General features: G+C 40.8%; 1 protein-coding gene across 2 annotated transcripts in view; it reads left to right on the plus strand.

Moving 5' to 3' along the window:
* Positions 1-1,601: 1,601 nt before the first annotated feature.
* Positions 1,602-20,994, plus strand: part of URI1 (URI1 prefoldin like chaperone) — a 44,453-nt gene continuing 25,060 nt past the window's right edge. Inside the window, exons 1-4 of one of the 2 annotated variants that reach the window (XM_057400243.1) lie at positions 1,602-2,090; positions 13,601-13,635; positions 17,817-17,895; positions 20,221-20,356. In XM_057400243.1, coding sequence (XP_057256226.1) covers positions 2,019-2,090; positions 13,601-13,635; positions 17,817-17,895; positions 20,221-20,356 — 322 coding nt within the window. In that variant the 5' untranslated portion in view covers positions 1,602-2,018. The remainder of the gene's footprint in view (positions 2,091-13,600; positions 13,636-17,816; positions 17,896-20,220; positions 20,357-20,994) is intronic. The other variant, XM_057400250.1, reaches the window with a different exon arrangement.

The raw sequence follows: 20,994 nt of genomic DNA on the forward strand, positions 1-20,994 counted from the left end.
CCCATTTTCAAGAAGGGGAAAATGGATGACCCAGGGACCAGTCAGTCTCACCTCTGTGCCTGGCAAAATCTTGGAGCAGATTCTCCTGGAAGGCATGCTAAGGCACATGAAAAACAACAAGGTGCTTGGTGACAGCCAGCATGGCTTCACTAAGGGGAAATCCTGCCTTACCAAGTTGGTGGCCTTCTATGATGGGGCTACGGAACTGATGGACAGGGGTAGAGCACTTGATGTCATCTATCTGGACATGCATAAAGCCTTCGACACTGCCCCACACAATATCCTTGTCTCTAAATTGGAGAGACATCAATTTGATGGATGGACCACTCAGTGGATAGAGAACTGGCTGGAGGGCAGCACAAAAGAGCTGTGGTCAATGGCTCAACGATATCCAGCTGGAGACCAGTAACGAGTGGTGTCCCTCAGGGATCGGTGTTGGGACCGGTCTTGTTGAACATCTTTGTCGCTGACATGGACAGTGGGATTGAGTGCGCCCTCAGCAAGTTTGCTGATGACACCAAGCTGTGTGGTTTGGTTGATACGCTGGAGGGGAGGAATGCCATCCAGAGGGACCTCGACACGCTTGTGAGGTGGGCTGATGCCAACCTCATGAGGTTTAACCATGCCAAGTGCAAGGTCCTACACCTGGGTGAGAGCAATCCCAGGCACAGCTACAGGTTGGGCAGAGAAGGTATTCAGAGCAGCCCTGTGGAAAAGGACTTGGGGGTGTTGGTAGATGAGAAAATGAACATGAGCTGGCTTCAGTGTGCGCTCGCAGCCCAGAAAGCCAACTGTATCCTGGGCTGCATCAAAAGGAGCGTGACCAGCAGGTCAAAGGAGGTGATCCTGCCCCTCCACTCTGCTCTCGTGAGACCTCACTTGGAGGATTGTGTGCAGTTCTGGTGTCCTCAACATAAAAAGAATATGGAACTATTGGAACAAGTGCAGAGAAGGGCCACGAGGATGATCAGGGGACTGGAGCACCTCCTGTATGAAGACAGGCTGAGAAAGCTGGGGCTGTTCAGCCTGGAGAAGCGGCTGGGTGGAGAGCTCATAGCAGCCTTCCAGTATCTGAAGGGGGCCTATAGGGATGGTGGGGAGGGACTCTTCATTAGGGACTGTAGTGACAGGACAGGAGGTAATGGGTTCAAACTTAAACAGGGGAAGTTTAGATTGGGTATATGGAAAAAGTTCATTACTGTGAGGGTGGTGAGGCACTGGAATGGGTTGCCCAGGGGAGCTGTGAATGCTCCATCTCTGGCGGTGTTCAAGGCCAGGTTGGACAGAGCCTTGGGTGACATGGTTTAGTATGAGTGCCTGCCCATGGCAGGGGGGTTGGAACTTGATGATCTTAAGGTCCTTTCCAACCCTAACTATTCTAAGATTCTATGACTGTAGGCCGATCAAACCTCCTTACGGAGGGAGGCTGGATGCGATGTTCTGCGCTCGAGGCGTGGGCCTGTGCTCTGAACAAGTTCATGACGGAGGATACCCGTGCCCGGAGGTGGCACTCGGCATACTGTGGCCGCCACTCGCCCGGCGCGGCGGCGGAGGGAGACGTCGGGGCCGCCGGGCAGGGGGTGGGGAGCGCCCGCCTCTCGCGGCTCGCAGCCGGGTGCCTCCCGCGGGTGCGGCGGGCCGCCGGACGGGCTGGCGGGCGTGCTGGCTGGCTACCCAGAGTGCAGCAGGCAGGAGGCAGCACACGGCGGCCAGCACCGAGCTGCCGGCGCTCTCCCGGCCCGCCGGCGCAGCGGGATCCGGGCCCAGGCTGCGGCGCGGCCCAGAATGCGAGTGTGAGATGCTTCCCCCGGCAGCGGCGACCCGGGCCCAGGCGGCGGTGGCCCCCGCGTGGATGCGGCTCTGTAGCCGGCGCTTCGCCCTCCACAAACATTTCTATAGGACTCATTCGCCCTGCTGAGGAGATTGGCCCGGCCCGGCCGCCTGCTGCCTCTAGCCTTCTCCTCCGCGCTGCGAAGCGGCTCCCTCAGAGACTGCGGGCCCGGCCCGGCTTGTGGGGTATGGAAGCCCCCGGCGGCGCGTCGCCGCTTAGCCCCGCGCTGGTGGGCCGCCTCCGCCAGAAGCATGACCAGGTAAAGGCCAAGGCCGCCGGGCCGGACCGCAGCGGGAGGAGGGGTAGAGGCTGCGGCCCGAGACGGGGGGGGGGGGCGGGGGAGCTAAAGCGGCTCTCCGGGTTTGGGGGGGGGGGGGGGGGGGGGGAGGGGGGGCGGCGGCGGCGGCCCCTGGGCGGCAATCGCCGGGGCCTGTGTACGGCGGACAGGCACGTGACGGCGCTGACGTCAGGGCTGGCTGCTGAGGCGGGTCGTGGCCGGGCGAGAAGACCCGGGAAACCAGCCCCGGTAACGCAAGGAGCCGGGCTGGTGACCCCCCTGCCAGCCCGCCCAGAGACCGCCTTCTTGGGGAGAAGGGGCGCTGGGAGGCCCCTGACGCAGCCCGTTAGCTGTTGGCAGCTGTGGCGGTGACGAAGTGCCGTTTAAAGCGATGCACGCCAGAGGGGTGACTTGGGGCTGGCGGGAGCGGGGCCTGTGCTGTGCCCGCTGCCTCGGTGCTCGCCCTGAAACGCCGTGGGGAGCGTTGCAGTCGGCACTCTACCATACGTGTGTTTTCACCCTCCTTCCCCCTATCCATGTTTTCTCCAGCCACAGGGCTGGTCACCTACTGTTGTAAAATGCGGGCTTGCCAGTAAGGCCCTGTGCAGGGCCCGGCCAGTGCCGTTGAACTGGGTCATCTCCTGCCTGACTTGAGGTAAACAAAAAATTCATGCCTTGTTTTAAAAAACACTGATTATATTTGAAACAAGTTGGAAAGAGCCAAGCAGAAATGACACCTGGGAGTTTGGAGGCAGGTTCCACATATGGCTGTAGTTCGAAACTTGGGATACATTTCTTGCAGGTTACGCTTGTGATCTGAGGCGAGTGGGCCCTGCTAATATAACAAGTGGGATCTTGGGCTTGTAGGTTCCAGCCTTGCAGCGAGGACTGTGTGGGTGCAGGAGGAGCTCACGGGGACATTCAGTGCATCAGTGGCACAAGTATATCTGCACAGGCACCGTGCTTTTCCATTTTCTGCTCATTTTTCTCACATGGTTAAAATTTCTTAGAGCTGCTTCTAAGATGCACGTTAGGGCTCGTTGGATATAACCAAGGACTTCAGTGTGTATTGCTTTGTCACATGCAGGTTTAGTTAGGGTAAGGAAACTGGGTAACACATACATGATGTAAAATGTGCCTTGCCAGGAATAGAGTGTGTAGGACTGTGTTTACTTTTGAACAGCTCACTGTCATTATGAAGTGATGTACATAACCAGCTGTCCCTTAATATGGATGAACAGTAAGAGGATCTGGTGGAATACTCTGTGTTGCCTGTTCTGCGCAGATAGTAAACTGTTATTCCAGTAATTGGTGATAGTAACTCCTGCTTGGGCTCCTGCAGTTAACTTTCAGGGTGGTAGAATTTGGTGACGAATATTTTCTCTGGTACATTAGTGTCAGTCAGGCCTAATGTGTTGATTGTAACCACACAGGATTATTCCCAGTTCATGGTAAGGCCCCTTGGTAAACCAGTTTAAGAGTCTCTTCTTAAACAGATCTGCTCCAGTAGAAAAGAGGCCCAGGAGACCATTAATTAAGCCTCTGTTAGGCTGATGTACCAGAATTATATTTTATCATAGGGAAACTTTACATAATATCTGCAAATTTGCTAAAAAAAATGGAACGCTTCAGCTTCAATATGAAATTATACTAAAGAACTGCGTATCTTTGTTACAAGGGAGTGTCATGATAAAGATATAGTAGACTTTCCCTGTATGCAATGAATATATATAATTGGATTACAGCAGTATTTTCAGTTAGGAAAATATTGCATTTTAAGATGGAGGAGGTCTTTTAATTTCAGCTGCCTCTTTTCAAAGACTTATTTTTCTCACAGAATGACTGAAGTTGAATGCTTATGTTTTGGTCTTAGCACGAAGATGAGGGAGAATCAGTTATGCTGTATTTGGTAGACCAGTAATGGTAGTATGAGCATCATAACATAGGTTATTTAGGCAGAACTGTATCTCTATATAACAGCATTTAAACAGGCATATGTATTTTTGTTAATTACTGTGATGTTATGCTGTCCCAGTGATGCTTGATTAAGTATAGAGAATAAGAATTTATTCCATTAATCTGAAGGCAGCCTTGACTGTAACAGTGAAATACAGCATTACCTATCTGCAGAATTAATATTTGAATCATGGTTGATTATTTTAACGTCCAGGCCACTGTACAACCCTGGTTCTGCTATGAGTTTGAGGTTTTGAGTGCTAAAGAGCTGCTCTGGAAAGCACGTGAGCTGAGGCTTCCTTCCTGTTTGAGAGTATTAAAAGAGCAGGATGTTCATGAGTTTCTATCTTTAATCTGATTGAGACTGCAACTTCAGGTTTAGGACCCCTGGTGAAAAGTAATTTTAATTCTTGTTTAGGACTGCTTGCTGGTTGGACGGCTTTCATGTTGTTAATCTGTAGCAATGGCAAGACCAAACTGTTAGAAGCCATTTTCAGTGCTCCCACAAAAGGCACTTTGTATAAAAACATGACTTAGAATGTGTATCTTGGGGATAAATTATAGAGAATATCTAGTAATTTTCATGATAAAGATCATCACTGGAAGCACAGTGCCTGTGTGAAGTTTTCAATATTCCTGTAAGAAGAATATAATGTATGCATCATGGATTACTTGCAAAAGCAATATATGCTAGCTGGAAATACTGTTTTAAATCTATTGCAAGTTAGTACAGGAATTATAAAATGAATATTTAAATAGGTGCCTTCTCATGCTGTAGAGTGTGCGTTTAAACATAATATTTGATATACATCTATGTCTGCAATCAGATGGGTTGGGATTACTAACTGATGGGAAGTTGATAAGTCAGATATGTATGATTTGGTACGACTTGTGCAGACAGTGAATTTACAGTGGGTTGATAAATTCTATAGTTTCTGAGAAATGCAAGGAAGGTACGTGTAATAGGAGACATTACAGAACCAACTAGACCCAAGAGACGTTTGTGGAGTGCAAACATGGGCATGGAGAATGTAAAGGATTCCAGCATTTGTTGGCAATACTTTTTTTTTTTTAATTAGTATTATTATTTTTTAATTGCACTGACAAACACATTTGTTTATTTTCTTTTTAGGAAAGACTTTCCTTAAGCTTGTGTCACTCATCATGACAACAAAGCACAATTAGATTTAGTGCTGCTATTGCAGTAACTCATTAACCACTGTATGTTGTGTTATATTTTTCTGAATTTTAATGGTTGATCTGGACGATCTTTAATTTCAAAATTGTTTTCAAGATTTTGGGTACTTGCAGTTTTTTAATGGTCAAACAACTTACAGGTGGGTTATGGAGAAACAAGTCACAGAACCCTAATCTTACGTTCTTTTAAATTATTGTATGCTTACATGAATTACTTCTGGAGGTAGTTGCTTCTGTTCAAGGCTTTTTCAAGTAGCATGTGTGCTGTGAAATCAGCAGCTTGGCAGTTTTAAAACTGTTCCTTCAGTCTGGAAAAGATCAGTGAGACTGAGTAGGGTCTTGTAGACTTCATGCTGCTGCAGGAGTCCCTGGAAATCTGTAAGTGCTTGCCTGCAGACTTGGCAGGTGAGGTTCAATGAGCTTTCTAGTGCTGCGTCTCCCAGGGTGTTGCACTTTTTCCAGCCTCCACCCATGCTAACAGGCTTTAGAGAAAGCCTGGGTATGAGACAGCAGTGCAGTCAGACTTCAGTTTTCACAGTAGCTGCTTGAGAAAAGTTAACAGAGTGTCTGAAGCTTGGTTTGACATGTCTTTTTTGAAAATGCCTGTCTGAAGCTTCATTTCCCATATTCCTTTTTCAAAGGTACCTGAACAGTTACATCTTCAGAAACTTGCGGTGACATCCACTCCAGCCCATCCAGTGCTTTTTTTTGTAATAGTAGGTTCCAGTAATGTTTTCTCACACACTGCTTTCAAGTAAATAGGCTAATTCAGTCATTATTTAGAAGCTTTCAATGTAATACTGTTTTGACAGTGTTAATTGATCATCACTTCTACTTTTTATAGTCAGTATTTGTCTATGTTCTTATTACCATGAATTAAATACCCACCGGTTTATATAGTGTGAAGAATTGTGCAATTAATTATCAGATCTTAAATATTTTTTTTTTTAATGGTAATTAAAGTCACAAATTCACAAAAGAGTTTATAAAGAGTTTTGCCTTTATTCTGGAGCGGGCAAGTGTATGTGTTCTGCCTCACTGGTAACTAAACTGCTAGCTTGGAGCTTGCTATCTTGAGGCCCTCAGAGCAGCAATTGAACTGGGACTTTGTTTTCACCAGGCTGCACTGTGCAGTTGCTGGTTTTATGGTTTCTCTTGTCTGTTTGCATAGGCTGCCACTTCACTGTCACAAAAAGAGTGAACCCCTCAACCACTTTTGTACCAGCGCTTGTGATCAGCTTGCTGAGGGTAAGAGGCATCCAGTAATGCACACAAAATGGTCATATCAGATGCGAGCATAAATGTGGCGGGGAGATACAGGGCTAGCAGTGGGTGAAACTGGGCTGGCCCTTTGAGCCGTGGCCGCACTTGTACCAAGTTAGAGCAGTTGTGAGCAGCCTCAGTCCCTTGTTCAGAAATTCCATTAATGACCACTTGAGTTGTCCAGGAAGGAGATTACTTCAGTTTGGTGAACAACTTCTTATTTTTTTTTGTGCCCACTTGTTTTCACCTTTTAGCAATTTTAGGGTGGCACATTTGACGGTGCTCAGTGACCTGCATTGGGATCCAGCTTAAACCCAAACTTTGTTGTGAACTTTTTTTTTGCCTTTTTTTCCTACTGGATTGTTGTTCAGCCAGCCATGTTCAGCCATGGTTCTCTAATCTGGTTGATTGTGCAACGTCACAAATGTCTGCCAGCAGATTTGTCGGGGTTGGAAAGGTAAGACAGTGGAGCTGAGTAGCTGAAGACAGGAAGGGGTGAGTTTACTCAGGATTTCAGCTGAATGTTGAACCACAGCCTGAAGGCACCTGTCTGTGAGGCAGATGCCATGGTTCATGGCAATTTTAAACTAGTTAATTTGGGTATTGCTAGCAGTGTAGTCACTGCACCATAGACTACATCAACGCTTGCAAAACCTGCTGGAGGTGTTTGTTGAGTTAGATCATGGGAGTTCAGGGTTTGTATTTGTCTACTGCTGTCTTGGTACCTGAGCTAGCTTGGGTATGGTACAGCCACAGGAATGCATTTACCTGAAGTAAATTAAAATACTAAGGTTCCTTAGCTCTGTCTCAAGAGGCAGTTACATGACATGGGTACTGACTTGCTACCAGTGAAAGGTGAGAGTTTGTGGCTCTCTTGGATTAGTTCAGTTCAGAGCTAATTAATCTTACCCTCTTAGCAGAAAACATCCTGCTGCCTTTGGGAGCTTTGCTTGGTTTGTGAATTGAAATGACTCCCAAAGGGGACTGACAAACAGCAAAATAGCCCAGAAGTGTTGGGAGCTCATGGTTGGATGTGAGCAGGGAGGGTGCTGGTTCCTGTGAGGTGACCCTGCCTGTCTGGCTGTCCCACTGTTACTGCAGGGTAACTCCCGAGTTATGTCTACGTGACCTGTAACTGTGGTCACACCATAAAATAGTCTTCAGAGGGCAGGATTCCCAGTGGCAAAGAAGAGATAAGGCATTTACTGTCTGCTTTTTATAAGTTTTAGGATTTTCAAGTAGAATTTTTGAGCTCCCCAAAATATTTTTTGTCAGAACTTAGTTTTTATTTATTGATAAATAATAGTTACGTACTACTTCTACTGCAAAGCTGAGAGATCCACTTTTGTGTACACAATTAATATAAAAATAGTAGATCTTCACTTGTTTTCTTGTAGAGGAAGATAAAAAATGTGATTATATTTTTAAATTAGATTTTTCCCTTAGAAAGAAATGTTTGCTATGATTCAAATTTCTTTCAGTCTCTCTTTTTCTTCAGTATTCTTCCCAAACACATTTTTTCAGAAGACAAGTTTCCACCCAAAGGGGGATTTATGTTAATAATTTGTTGAAATGTAGTGTTTTTGAGTAATATGATCTAATAAATGAACGCTCAGAAACACTTTCTTCCTTTTCCATTAGATCATACAGTGTGCCAACAGACTGAAGAACTTTTAATAGTTTTATTTGATTTTTTGATTGAAAATGAAGCTCTAGGAAAAACAATTGTGCAAATGTTAATTCTTTCTCCATCAGCAGTTGCTGTGTGTTTCCTAGAGGAAAAAAATGAAAATTCATTTTAAATGTTTATCTTGCATATGGCTTGTTACATCCTTGTTACCAAGAGATGATTAAATGTTTGACCATCCATTAGTGTTCTTCTGTAACGTAAAGTCATTGCGAGCTGGTTATTTTGCTGGTAAAGTTTCAGGGTTTGGGAGCGCGACAGAGAAATCTCATGCATGAGTTGTATGGCAGAGCAGGTTTTGATACTTGCAAACATTTACAGATGGAGCCAGCTCTGCAGTAAAAACTTGGATGTAGAAGGTTAAGCAGTTAAAACTGTGTGCAGAGTTGGAGTCATCTGAATTGGGTCAGTAGTGGAAATTATCTTGGATTTAGCCTTGTAAATGTGGATCTGCATCTCAGAAAAGCCGCATCCACTTCCAGTGTAGTTTTTGGAAGGTTCTGAACAACAGAACCAAGGTCAATTATTTGAACAGCCCAAACGGCAGGAACAGTCTCCTGAAGGCAGATCATTGGTTTTAGACTTTATTAGGCCCTCACTTTAATTACCACCTCATTACTTGCTCTGCTTCCACAAAAAGTATTCCATACTGTCATTTTCCCTAAGTAACTGGGAATGTGATTGAAAGGGATGTTTAAAGTGAGACTAATTCAAGATTAAATAGTCACAAATTATATTATTGCTACATGTAAACAAATTACTTGCATATCTGATTTTATTCAGATTACTTTTCAAGTGGTAAATAATGCTTTATCACTTATATAGTGCTCTTACATCTTTAGAGTGCTTTTCTCACATTAATTAATCATCATTAAACACTCTGAGGTGGGTAGGTTAATACTATTATCCCCATTTTGCAGATGAAGAAATGTAGACTGAGAGGTTGTGATTTGCTCAAGGCCATCTAGAAGAAATAGAATCAGAGCTGGGGTTAGATCAGTGTCCCTGGCTTCTAATTTCAGAAGACCAGACAGATTGTAAACCACAGTTTTGAAGCAAAATACTCAACTATGCATGTAGAAACAGAGCACACCTATCTACTTGGTCTCTCAGATACCTGAGTTGCAGTTTAAACAGGAACTTTGCTTATGTGCCATAGTGCATATTTCCACATTAATAGCCACAAGTGTAGAAAAAACCTCTCATTCATTCAGGAACTCTTCCTAATCTGATGGGGTGTTTTTATTTCCATCATTTTTGTTAAAATTAATTTTCATATAAAGTATCAGTGTCTAGTTCTTTAGGCTTGAACATAATGGGTTGGCTCAAATGCAGCAGATTTAGTGTTGGAACCCGAAAGTGTCTGCAGATGATACCAGTACCAGCTCTGTTGCTTACAGTGTTTCACAAACTGAAACGTAAGTAAAATATGCTTACCTTATTGCTATTCAAAGCAGGTGAGAGAGAAGAATTAGCCTCCATGTGTTAAACCAGTCCATTCTGTAGGCAGTGCCTGGCTGACAAGTAGAGACATTCAGATTCATGCATTCCATCTTGGAGAGCTACCTAAATTAAACCAGATAGTCTTGGGTTAGAAAGGAAAGCAGAACTATTTCTGTGCCACCTTGGTACTCAGAAGCATCACAGACAATTCTGTTCACCTGTTAATAATAGAAACGTGCAGAAGCAGCAGGTTATAAAAACGAAGGGGAAGAAAGACATGTTTTTGTGTGTGAGAGTGTGGACCTTCTGGGAAGAGGAGGGAATAACGTGGAATAGATTAGAGGCCTGTAGGCGTGTACAGGTAAGAATAAGGTTTGTGCTACAGCATCCTTCTTGCCTGTCATAATTTCCAAGGAAATACTGCAAGTGATGGTAATGCCTGGCTGCTGAGTTAGGCGGTGTGGCTTCTGATCCTAGCTCAGTTCCAATGCCAGTGGCTAAGTTACTCATCCTGCAAAATCAGTGCAGCACTTTTCCAAAGTGCACTATGCTTTAATTCATGGAAGAGTTTTTTAACTCTTCAGATGGAAGATCTTGGAGAAGATGGGCTTTAAATAGGTAGATTGGAAAAAGACAAAGTATTGCACACAAAAAGAATTTCCTGCCTTCAGACGGCTAGTGAACTCTTTGGCTTAATGGTATGAGTTGAGTGTGCTTTGTAAGTCACTAGCCTGCAAACTGCACTGGGTTCAGACTGACATAGTGGAACTGGGAAACACCTGTGAGGTGATTGTAGGATTAATCCTTCTGGTCTGCTGCGACTCTGATTGTGCAACCTGGAAACAAGGGATTCCCTGAAAGCAGGAATGGATGCTTCCTTCAAATAGCTCAGCCTAGTAGTAACAAAAGCAGAACCAATGCGTATTCTCCTGCTTTGCCAGTTTCTTTTTTAATCCAGAAAGAATTATGCTTTGGGTTATTATATATAGGTGCACAGAGGTGTGCTCTGCCAGGGTTATCCCACGGTATGCCTCTGTCCAGGCTCTCAAGAAGCACTAAATTTTAAGAAGTTACTGTTGGAAGAAAAGGAGGAAACAAGGTATTTGCCCACTGGCTTTAAGAGTATGGAATATGTTTTCCAACAGTGGATTCTGTTTTAATAACCAGACCCATGATTAGGTAATGCTAAGTTTGGTGCAAGAGTAGTTCTTATTTTCGTATGCAGATAAGCCATTGATAGGCACATGCATTCATAAACTTCTACATTTTTATGCCTAAAAGGGGAGAATTCAGTGTTTATTGGTACTGCTTCACTGTTACGTCTTGGAAATAATGCGTAGTGGGTGGCTCTAGGTGTCCAGACAAACAAAACTCATATATACAAGCAAATAGGTCCTTTATTTTATTTACCCTGAAAGGAATTTTCATTCTTTAATTGTAGCTCTAGATATAAATCATATGTGGAAGATAGACTAATGATTTTCCTGTGTTTGATTAAAGGCAAAGGATCAAAGATTTGTTTGTATATTTATCTATTTGTTTCTTTGCTGTGATAAGACCAGTTGTTATCCAAACAGTGGGACTGACCTAATAAGGGGCATATGCATAATTGATTTCCATCTGTTCTTCAGTATTTATTTTTTCAATAGAGCTCAGTTCTAGAAGTGCAGCCTGAAACATTTTTAAGGTGATACATTTTAGCACTTCTGTAAAAGGTCTCTTTTATGCTGGCCACTGAGAGGAAGAGGTTTGTTGTTGGTTCCACCCTTTAGTATCCCTTCAAGAGAGATTGTATCAAAGAAGAAGAATTAAATTAAAATTGATTTGTCTTATTGATTTCTTTTCTTTTTTTTTTTTTTTTTTTAGGAGGATAAAGGGCAGTGGAAACAGCGTATGCCCCTGTGCTGTTTTACTGATGGGCTATTTTTTAAAAACATAAAAAGCATATATGCCCAATTTACATATTTACTAATTAAAAAAGCTTCTTGGAAACATTACGTAGACTATCTTCTCTAACCTTTAACATTGTAGCTAATGGATATAGCCTGGAAATTTTCATACAAGGTCCTCTAAATAATGTAAATGATTATGAATATGTAACTAGTTAATATGCAGCAATAAAAGGATTATCATGTAGAGGTTAATGAACATGCTGCTCTTCTGGTTTGCAGGGTTTTACTTTCTGTGCTTTTAGCTCACTTTGTGCATGGGAAGTCATGTATTGGGAATGGGAAGCTTCCTGTCTTTTCCATCTTCATCTGTAGTGGGCATTTAAACCTTTCTTAATTTAAACCATTTAAAACTTTCTTAAAGGATTTCATAAACATTTTTGTGTGCTAAATTATGTTGCGTGCTTCACAATCCCTACCAAATCTGAAAGGGTGAGGGATGTTGGTAGAATAGGCTCTGACTCTCCTACTTGTCTTTGGTGGGCTCCATTGTGGGCTAGCATTGTACTCAGCACTGTGTGATTTATACCTTTAATGGGAACTTTACTCTTAAAATGAGCTCAATATTAATAGTATGAATCAGGTTTCTGAGTTGATATCATGTAGAAGTCTGCATATTTACTCTTAACCTTAGCTTGCATGTTAAAGAAAATATTTGCTGGGCATTTGATTTATAGGCATTTAAAGCAAATGATAAATTTAAACTTGGCTTACGCGGGGCAAGCTACCTGGCTGAATTTCCTGATGGATTATGAAATAGCATAAACGCAAATGTAGAGCTGATCCTTTTCATGTAAGTACTTTACTCTGTTTAAAGAATTATTAGCTCACAAAGTAGTCCTTGAGTAGGAAGTGAAGGGTCTGAGCTCTGTTCTACAATAGATGCACATATGCTAAATGGAAAAAAAAAAAATTAAAATTGTTGGCGGTGGGGGGGGGGGGGGGAAGAATTATCTGCTCCAGTGATTTCAGTGGTACTTGAATGTATGTTACTGTTTTCATTAATTGCTTTCAAATATTAGCATTATTTTGGCTCTAGGAAAAGCAAAATTTGTAAAGAAAAAATAATCTAGAAAATGCTTATAGTGAGAAGATGTCTAGACATATTTAATTGCCCCATGGCTTCATTGCATTTCATATAATTGAATGAAATTGTGTTATATTTTTAGTAACCATTATTCAGAGGTCAGAATAGGTTTTGAAAGACAAAATCTTCAGGTAATTATGGCAGGCAAGGTCACAGGTTTCAGCATCTTGTCTGTTTGCTATACCTACGTAGTCTAAAAAATACAGTTAAAAAAGAAGAAAACAATTTCATTTTAGCAATGCTCTTTCTTTTGTAAATTATTTTGGATCTCTAGGGAAAGCCTGTGATATAAGGTGAGATACTCAGATTAAAATTTCCTCTTTTTGTGACACCTGGAAATAACAGGAGGGAAGTTGGCAGCCCGTATAATGGTGTCAGATGCCTTTGTGTTTAAGGACCACAAAATTAATTTGTGCTTTTTCAAATCCAAATGGCCAGTGGAGACATTTGTTGATGTACTGATGAAGGAAAAAATGTTTTGGTGCTGTGGGGTTCATTTGTTTTTGGTTTTTAATGACTCAGTAGGGAGGTTACATTGATGTCTTGTTATAATGTATGTTATTTTTTAATTCTGCGAACATGTAACACTGAAAATAGATCTGCAAATCGCACAGCCTACTACTCTTGTAGTATACTATTGTGTGTCATGTAATAGTTATGGAGCAGGTATTGTACCAAAAAATGAATTGAAAAGCTGTAATTTTTTTCTGTGGTTATGGGTCTGCATTAGTGTGTGATAGAGTGTGCTGCTTAAGAACTGCCATTCCCTTGCCTTTGCACTGACAAATAGAAATGTACATAGAGACACCACCAAATCTGTAATGCTGCTGTTCTAGTTTGTGATGCATTGACATTGCAGCTGTGTGCTTAGCCTTGTTTTTTCATGAGTAGTTATCTGTTTTGATGACAGGTGGTCACTAGCTGCCAAGAAAAAATCCAGCACTGGTAAGTGAAAAATGTTTGATTACATGCCTAAAATACTGATGAGTAACCTAGTTATATTTTAATAAAGTATTGCTATTGATTCTGATGATAGCCAAATCCTACTAGCATGTTTTGGGGATTAGTGATAGCTCAGCATTGTTACAGTGAAAATGTTCTTGAAAATGTATATATTTTCCACTGATATTATGACTTTAAATCACAAATACACTGAGCCTTAGTATTTATACTTCTGTTTTAAATGCTGAGCTCATTCGTCTTTTTCCCCCAAGTAACCTTGTGGGTAAATGCTAAAGTTGCCTGATTGGTGCAAAGGTACTCCCAGGGTAGAATTAATGATTCTTGGTTTCTTTCTAACTATGGAGCAAGTAGGTAAATTCTCCTTCCCCCTCCTCCATGTGCTAAATCAGTGTGAAAGTCATGTTTCCCTGTTGTTTCCCCAGGTAAAGTATGTGGTAAAGCTTAGTTTGTAATGCTAGAAAGAAATGGTTTGTTACATAAAAAAATTATCTCTGGGCGCTTTTTTCTCTGTTGGCAATCTATGGTTAATAGAAAACATGCTTAGTAAGTAACAGTTTTCTATGGCTTGTGAGGAAAATGTACATTTAATGGTGAATGAAACCTTGTATTATGAGTTACTGGGAGATATAACAGTTGATCTTACAGATATCAAATTACAATATATCCATGCTGTGTTTACCATGATTTTACTGAGAGAACAACAGGAGCTGTCTTGATTATTGTCTGCAGGGTTATTGCAGAGTCACAGCAACTGCCCCTTTAGTGGTGAGATTAAACCTTTGGTTATACACCATCAAGCATATAATATTTAAATTTATTTTAAGAGGCTTTTTCTTCATGCCTGAAAGATCTCTAAGCAAATAATTTATATTTAGTGTGTATCAAATGTTTTTACTTTAAATGCACATAGGCTGCAAGCACTGGATAAAAGGGAAAAAATCAAGGCAATCTATACACATCATATTAAATTCTGACTATTGGCTCCCAAAAATAATCTAAAACTAATATGTTCCATTTATGTTTAAAATTCAGAGACCACGTTAATTTTCAATAAGAGAAACATTATTGAAGTGCCTCCTGGTACTGCCATGGTGAAGGCAGGTAGAATATCCCCAGCACACAGACTTTTCCAGGAGCTTTGCAGTGTCCCTACCAGATTGGTCTCATACAAAATTCTGCATGTGCATTCTTTCACTGAGAGACATTATTTTTCAGTAAAAAACTGACAAAAAGCCTTAAAATTTGAACAGACTTTTAAAAGTTTGTGAAGTTGTGACAATTATTTACTCTTACAAAAGTGGCTGAGGCTTGTGAAGTCAAAAGGGAGGCCTCTGGAAGGAGGAGTTACTAATGTGTTTGCTTTTATGCAAACTCTGGCCATGGCCTGATGACCTTGGGGAATTTGGGCATAGCATGTGGAAAGGAAATCCTAACTTGTTTGTTACCTTTATGTAGAAAAGCAGTTTTATACAGCATCTGATTTCATAAAAAATTATTTAAAATTTAGTACCCTTATTTAGATCTTGATTGTGTACTAGCTAAGTGCTCTTGTTTCAACTAAGTTGCTCATATAAGACCTTCTAAGTAGTCAGTGACAGAAGAATGTTAAATAGAACTGAGTTAATAACAACAGGGTTTAAAAATGCTCAGCTTTAATCTATTTCCATTCAGTTGCTTTATTTTTAATTTTTTTAGTTCACTTTCTGAAGTATCTTTGTGAAGCCATGAATCCAGTTATGGGCCTGGTACAGGATTAAGCATCTAGACATGCGTTTCCCCTTCTGGGACATGTTCACAGCTGGAGTCCCAATATTCATCCCCCCTCTTCATGTTCTTCATTGTGTATGGGAATTGAGCTTGTGTGGCCATCAGCTATAGGTAAAGAGGGATGTTGGCCTCCTTCCTTAAGTAATACTGTCTCAGGCCAATTAATTAAAAGGATTGATTTTAATTTTCTTTATCTTGCTGGCCCAGTTCAGGATGTGGCCGTGCTTTTAGAGATTCCCATGGTGGAGGCTTGATCACCAAAGGGTAGTAAAAAAAAAGAAATATACTGAAAAAAGAAGTCTGCTTTGCTCTGTAAAGCAAAATAGCTTTTGTAGCAAGTGATTTGTCCTGTATCCTGATCACATTATTCAGCAGCAGGCAACAGCCAGACCTTAAAGGCAGCACCTTCTTGTCAGACTGATGAAGAAATGTTGAGTGACTTTCATCCGTGAAGCAATGGGAATATTTAATCCTGTCACGAGTGGGGAGGGATTTTCACACCATTCTCTGCTCATGAAGGCCTCTCTTCACATTTGAGGCCAAGGCTAGGCTGTTGGCTAGCAGGCAACAGCCAGAACTTAAAGGCAGCACCTTCTTTTCAGACTGATGAAGAAATGTTGAGTGACTTTCATCCGTGAAGCAATGGGAATATTTAATCCTGTCGCAAGTGGGGAGGGATTTTCACACCATTCTCTGCTCATGGAGGCCTCTCTTCACATTTGAGACCAAGGCTAGGCTGTTGTCTTGGGGGTCATGTTTGTTTTTTAGTGGATGGTTGGAGTGCATCAGTGTCCATTTCTCAAACACAGATTTATGCAAGGCAAAGGCTGGATTCTGTAAATATCATTAAGTAATTTATTGTTATCGTTGACACCAAATTGTCATTATATTGCCCCCCCCCCCCCCCCCCCCCCCCCCAACATCTCAATGAATTTTTTTAAGATTCATGAGTTTGTTCTTCCTCTTTGAAGGAAGTGAATTATATTTTCGTGTTGATGTAGATAGATAAACATGCCTAAAATGTCGGGGAGAAATCTTCTGTCAAACCAAAGCAGCCATATGGAATAGGCTGGAATAGGCTTTTAATGTCCAAGTGGCATAAAAACCTAAATTCTTTTTTCCAAGACTGTTCAGCAGCTTAAAGTTTGAAGCACTCCAGGTATAAAGCAGGGTGATTACCGCAAAGTTCAACTATGGAAGCAAATGAGTCAAAACACAGGAGTATCAGATAATTTTTCATAATGAATGCTGAAGAAGATTTCATTCTGCTTATGAATCTAGGAAAATCAATGATAATATTTTGAGAGTTGTGTTATCAACTCTGACTTTCATTTTTTAGCACATTTACAGATTGCTTTTCTGAATCCTCAGAAAACCTGTAATTTGCATCTCAGGTCAGTGTTGTTAAATGTGCTGCTCCATGCTTTTACTGCAGAATTTACTACCATATATACATTTACTATTTTGAAGTACAAGTAAACAATATCATCAAACCTGACATTTATATGCGAGTTACTTCATGCAGGAGCTGATTTCTGACCACCTTCAGAGTTGCAGTAGTCCGTTAAAAGACTTTTTCAGCTGAGTTTAAGTATTTAAGGATGTCTTTCCAAAAGAAGGCTTTTTTAGAGGGGGTCCAGTTGCTTTTGCACACAAAGGAAAATCCCTGCAGCAAATGAAATCCTGCATTTTGCAAAATCCTCTCTGAAAAGCCAGGTATCTGCTGGGGGAATAATTTGTCTTAAGTTTTCCAAGCCGTTTCTCTCTTTGGTGGCAACATATAGCATGAGCCTTATTTACATTTTGGATGGAGAGGCAGTAGAAGGGATGTTCCTCACCTGGAAAGTCCCTTGTCAGGGACTGAAGATATGACAGAATCCTGGTGGTCAAGCCGTCTTTCACGTGTCGACTCTTGGTAGGAACACAAAGTTCATGTGAAAATAAGAATGAATTAAAATTTTGCCCATTCATGTCAGCTCAAATCAAGGCCATGAATCTTTATTCCAAGTGCTGCTTGGAAGAATTTGCCTCTTATAAAGTATAAACTGGATTTTCAGTTATTTTTCTAAATATTGATGGTGGTATAACTGATGAACATGGAGTGAGATAAGCCAAATTCTAGTGGAAGAACTGATTCTTTGCACCAGTCAAATTCAGAAAGAGACATGCACGATCTAAAATAATCATGATGCTATTTTAGTACACATTGTTCTAAAATAATATATCATGTTTGTCATCCCAAGTCTTTTATAAATAAGTTATTAATATATCAACTGTATGTGTTTAAGAGTAAAATAGTTTATGTTCCTGTATTTTTTGTTTGTTGAATTACTAGCAGAAAAATGTTAACTCTTTACTTTAGACATGAAATAGAATCAATTTGAATTTGTCAACAGGAAGAAGGTAGAGAGTGATTATGAGGCTCTTCAGGAACGACTCCGTACGCTGCCTGATAAACTATCATATGATGTCATGGTATGTACGCTGTAGAGTTCACATAAGGAAACACTGAAATGTTTAGTAACTTGGGTATCTGTAGAGGTAGCGAGGTGCTACTCAGGTGGCCACATAGTACTTGTTATGGGTCTCCTGGTAATAGTTATACTTTTGCTTTTCTTTCTCTTTTATTTGAAATCCATTGTAAATTACAGTGCTGCTGACAACTGAGAACTGAGGACATAAATGCTAACACAAAACCTGACATATTTAATATGTAAATCTGTTGTATAGAAAACTGTAATTATGACTGAATTATGGTACTTAGTCATTTCCTGAGAAGAAAGTGGCCGTAGTGTTTCTTGATTCATGGAAGTAAACCCTTGAACATTGATTTTTACATAAAAAGGTGCTGCTAATTTTTGTTTCACTGATCTTCACATTGACATAGCGATCTTTTCTGGTGCTTTGAATCTTCCCTAACAACTGCACAGCTCCCTGTGTAAACTTTACCCTGTTGGCTTGTGCTCACCAGAATTTTGACCAGATTGGCTTTTCTCTCTTCATTTCCCTCCTCCCTTCTCAAGTCCAATTCAAGATACATCTTTGGAGAGATGGAAGTTGTACTGTAAATAACTGGATGACTGATTTCAGCCCGTAGTGACTGTATGTTTTCTTCCTTGGCAGCTTGGCTTAGCATATAGCATTGAACTGTTAGCAAGACAGCCTTGGAGTACACTTACCATGTGGAAAAAGAGAGTGATTCCCTTTTTTATGCTAATGATTCAGTGCTGGATTTTATGCGTGTAGTTCATTTACTATGTGTATATGTATGGCCACATGTTGTAAAACAAAAGGTTCATGTTGTTTCGAAGCATACAAAGCTCCGTGTAGTTCATTTACTATGTGTATATGTATGGCCACATGTTGTAAAACAAAAGGATCATGTTGTTTCGAAGCATACAAAGCTCCCTGTTAAAAAATAAAAGCTAGCTAGGGCTTATTTTCAGTTAAAGCAGTAATGTCAACTTGCATCTGTTATTTTAAATGTATATAAATAGTTCCTATCCTGTTAGCTAAATATTTTCATATGTTTCCAATTATCCTTTCATCATTTTGGGGGAAGAGTGTACAGGCGAGTGGTGCAGTCTGCTGCTTGAAAACCAAGTTGGGATGGGTGCATGTGTGAAAAAGCACGTTCAGCATAGCCTTAATGTCAGGATCCTGCCTGCTGGAGAACTGTTTCAGACCTTGGTACCCTCCTGGATACTGGAGCTAGGGAAGATCATTTTCCAAGGAAATAGATCCACTAAGCCAAATGCTCTGCTTCAGCACAAGTGTGATGAGAAAGCAAGTGGCTATCCTGAGGAAATGAAGGAGGTGGGAGAGGAGTGAAGTAGAAGGAACTGATACAAACTGGCTGAGACAGATCTCTATTTACTCTAAGAAAGAGAAAACTTGAGGTGGATGTTTTGTCACCTCCATTTTAACTTCAGTTTGATTTTGGCCTCATTTCTTTGCAGTTGAAGCCCAAAGGCAGCCAGATGAGTAGGTTTGAGGGACTGGAGGAGAAAGCCAAGGCTCCTGCCCAGGGACTTGCCCAAGTCTCTGAAGTTTGGCCCATGGAAGGTGTCTTAATTCGTGAAAACAATGTCCCAGACATTGCAGTATGTGTTAAAACAGGGCTTACACTTTTTAAGAAACACCTCTTAAAGTTATAAAATGTGTTTATTTCCAATGTACTCCTGTTTGAAGTATTCTGTGTATTTGAAGAGTTACTAGAGAATGGGTGTTCTGTGGTGGAGCATTGCTAGAAGGTTGAGGTCTGCGCACTGGTGAATGATAAAGCAAGTTTAAGCAGTCTGTGGTCCTGCTAGTAGTCCCACAAATTTACACTGAGCTTTCTAAGGTACTTACTATTAGCATGACAGATAGAAGCAACTCATCTTTGAGTTGACCATACCTATTTAAATATTTTAACATTTTAGCAGAGCTAAACTTGCTGTTTTTAGGAGATGAATGTAGTCTGTCTGTAACAAACATGTAGCTCACCCAAATTACAATAATTTTGTCATCAAGGCTTACATGTTAAGATTAAGTGAGCATTTGGCTATTCTGTAAGTTTATGTCACAAACCCACTTGTCTAGTTCAGTACCAGGTTTCAAATATTTTAAGTATGGTACTAAATTTAAATGGATCTGGTAATTTGAATATATATGAGGGATTAGTCATTAAATAACTGGTGTAGAATTTTAATTTCTTAACTCTGTATTTTAGTTTTTGTTAAAAACTAAGGCATGAATCACTGCCTGGGTTTTATTTTTATTTGTGATTTCTAGCAGTTTCTTCTCTGCCTTTTACAGGTACCTTTTGGACCTCTTGCCTTCATGCCAGGAAAACTTGTCCATACCAATGAGGTTACTGTTCTGCTTGGGGACAACTGGTTTTCCAAATGCTCAGCAAAGCAGGCTGTTGAGCTGGTTGAGCACAGAAAAAAACGTATGTATGCTTCTGAATATAATTTAATAGTCAAAATTATGTGTCTTTGTATTGCTAAATCAGTAGCATCTACACTGTGTTTTTGTGAGTTCACTGTCAGAATTCTCGTTCAGATGTAATATCAGTTTAGCACCTTATTTTCCACCTTTACATCATATTTTATTTCATATGTCTAATTTTTCTAAAGATCTAGACAGATCTTTTTTCTTTCCCAGTGATGCATCAGCTTAAGTTACCAAAATTCAGGTTTTGTTATTAGATGTTAGAATACAAGATCAGCCAAGATTTATTCCTTTGTGTATTATATGCAAAAGTAAAAAAAAAAAATCAAACTAAACTAAAACCCCCCTTTTGCTTTAACATGCGAAATGCTGTATTTTCTTCCAGAAAGTGAACATCACATTGTACTTTTGCTTCTTAGTTACCTTATGTTCTGTTTACATATTCTGTATAGATACTATAAACCTGTATTCTGTTCTCTTGTCTCGTCTTTGCTGCCTTCTCCTCTGTTTTAGTTATTTTTTTGATTTGTCCATGTAATTTTCCACCTTTCTTCTCTGCGCATGCTTAACTCCTGCTTGTTGGTTCATTTGTTTGTTTGTTTCTCACTTGCTGCTTAGATGCATTTCTGCCTCCTG

This window comes from Pezoporus wallicus, unplaced genomic scaffold (assembly GCF_028554395.1).
Source record: "Pezoporus wallicus isolate ANWC-B61680 ecotype Strahan unplaced genomic scaffold, APGP_CSIRO_Pwel_v1 contig_13243, whole genome shotgun sequence".
In the NCBI taxonomy this organism is placed as follows: domain Eukaryota; kingdom Metazoa; phylum Chordata; class Aves; order Psittaciformes; family Psittacidae; genus Pezoporus; species Pezoporus wallicus.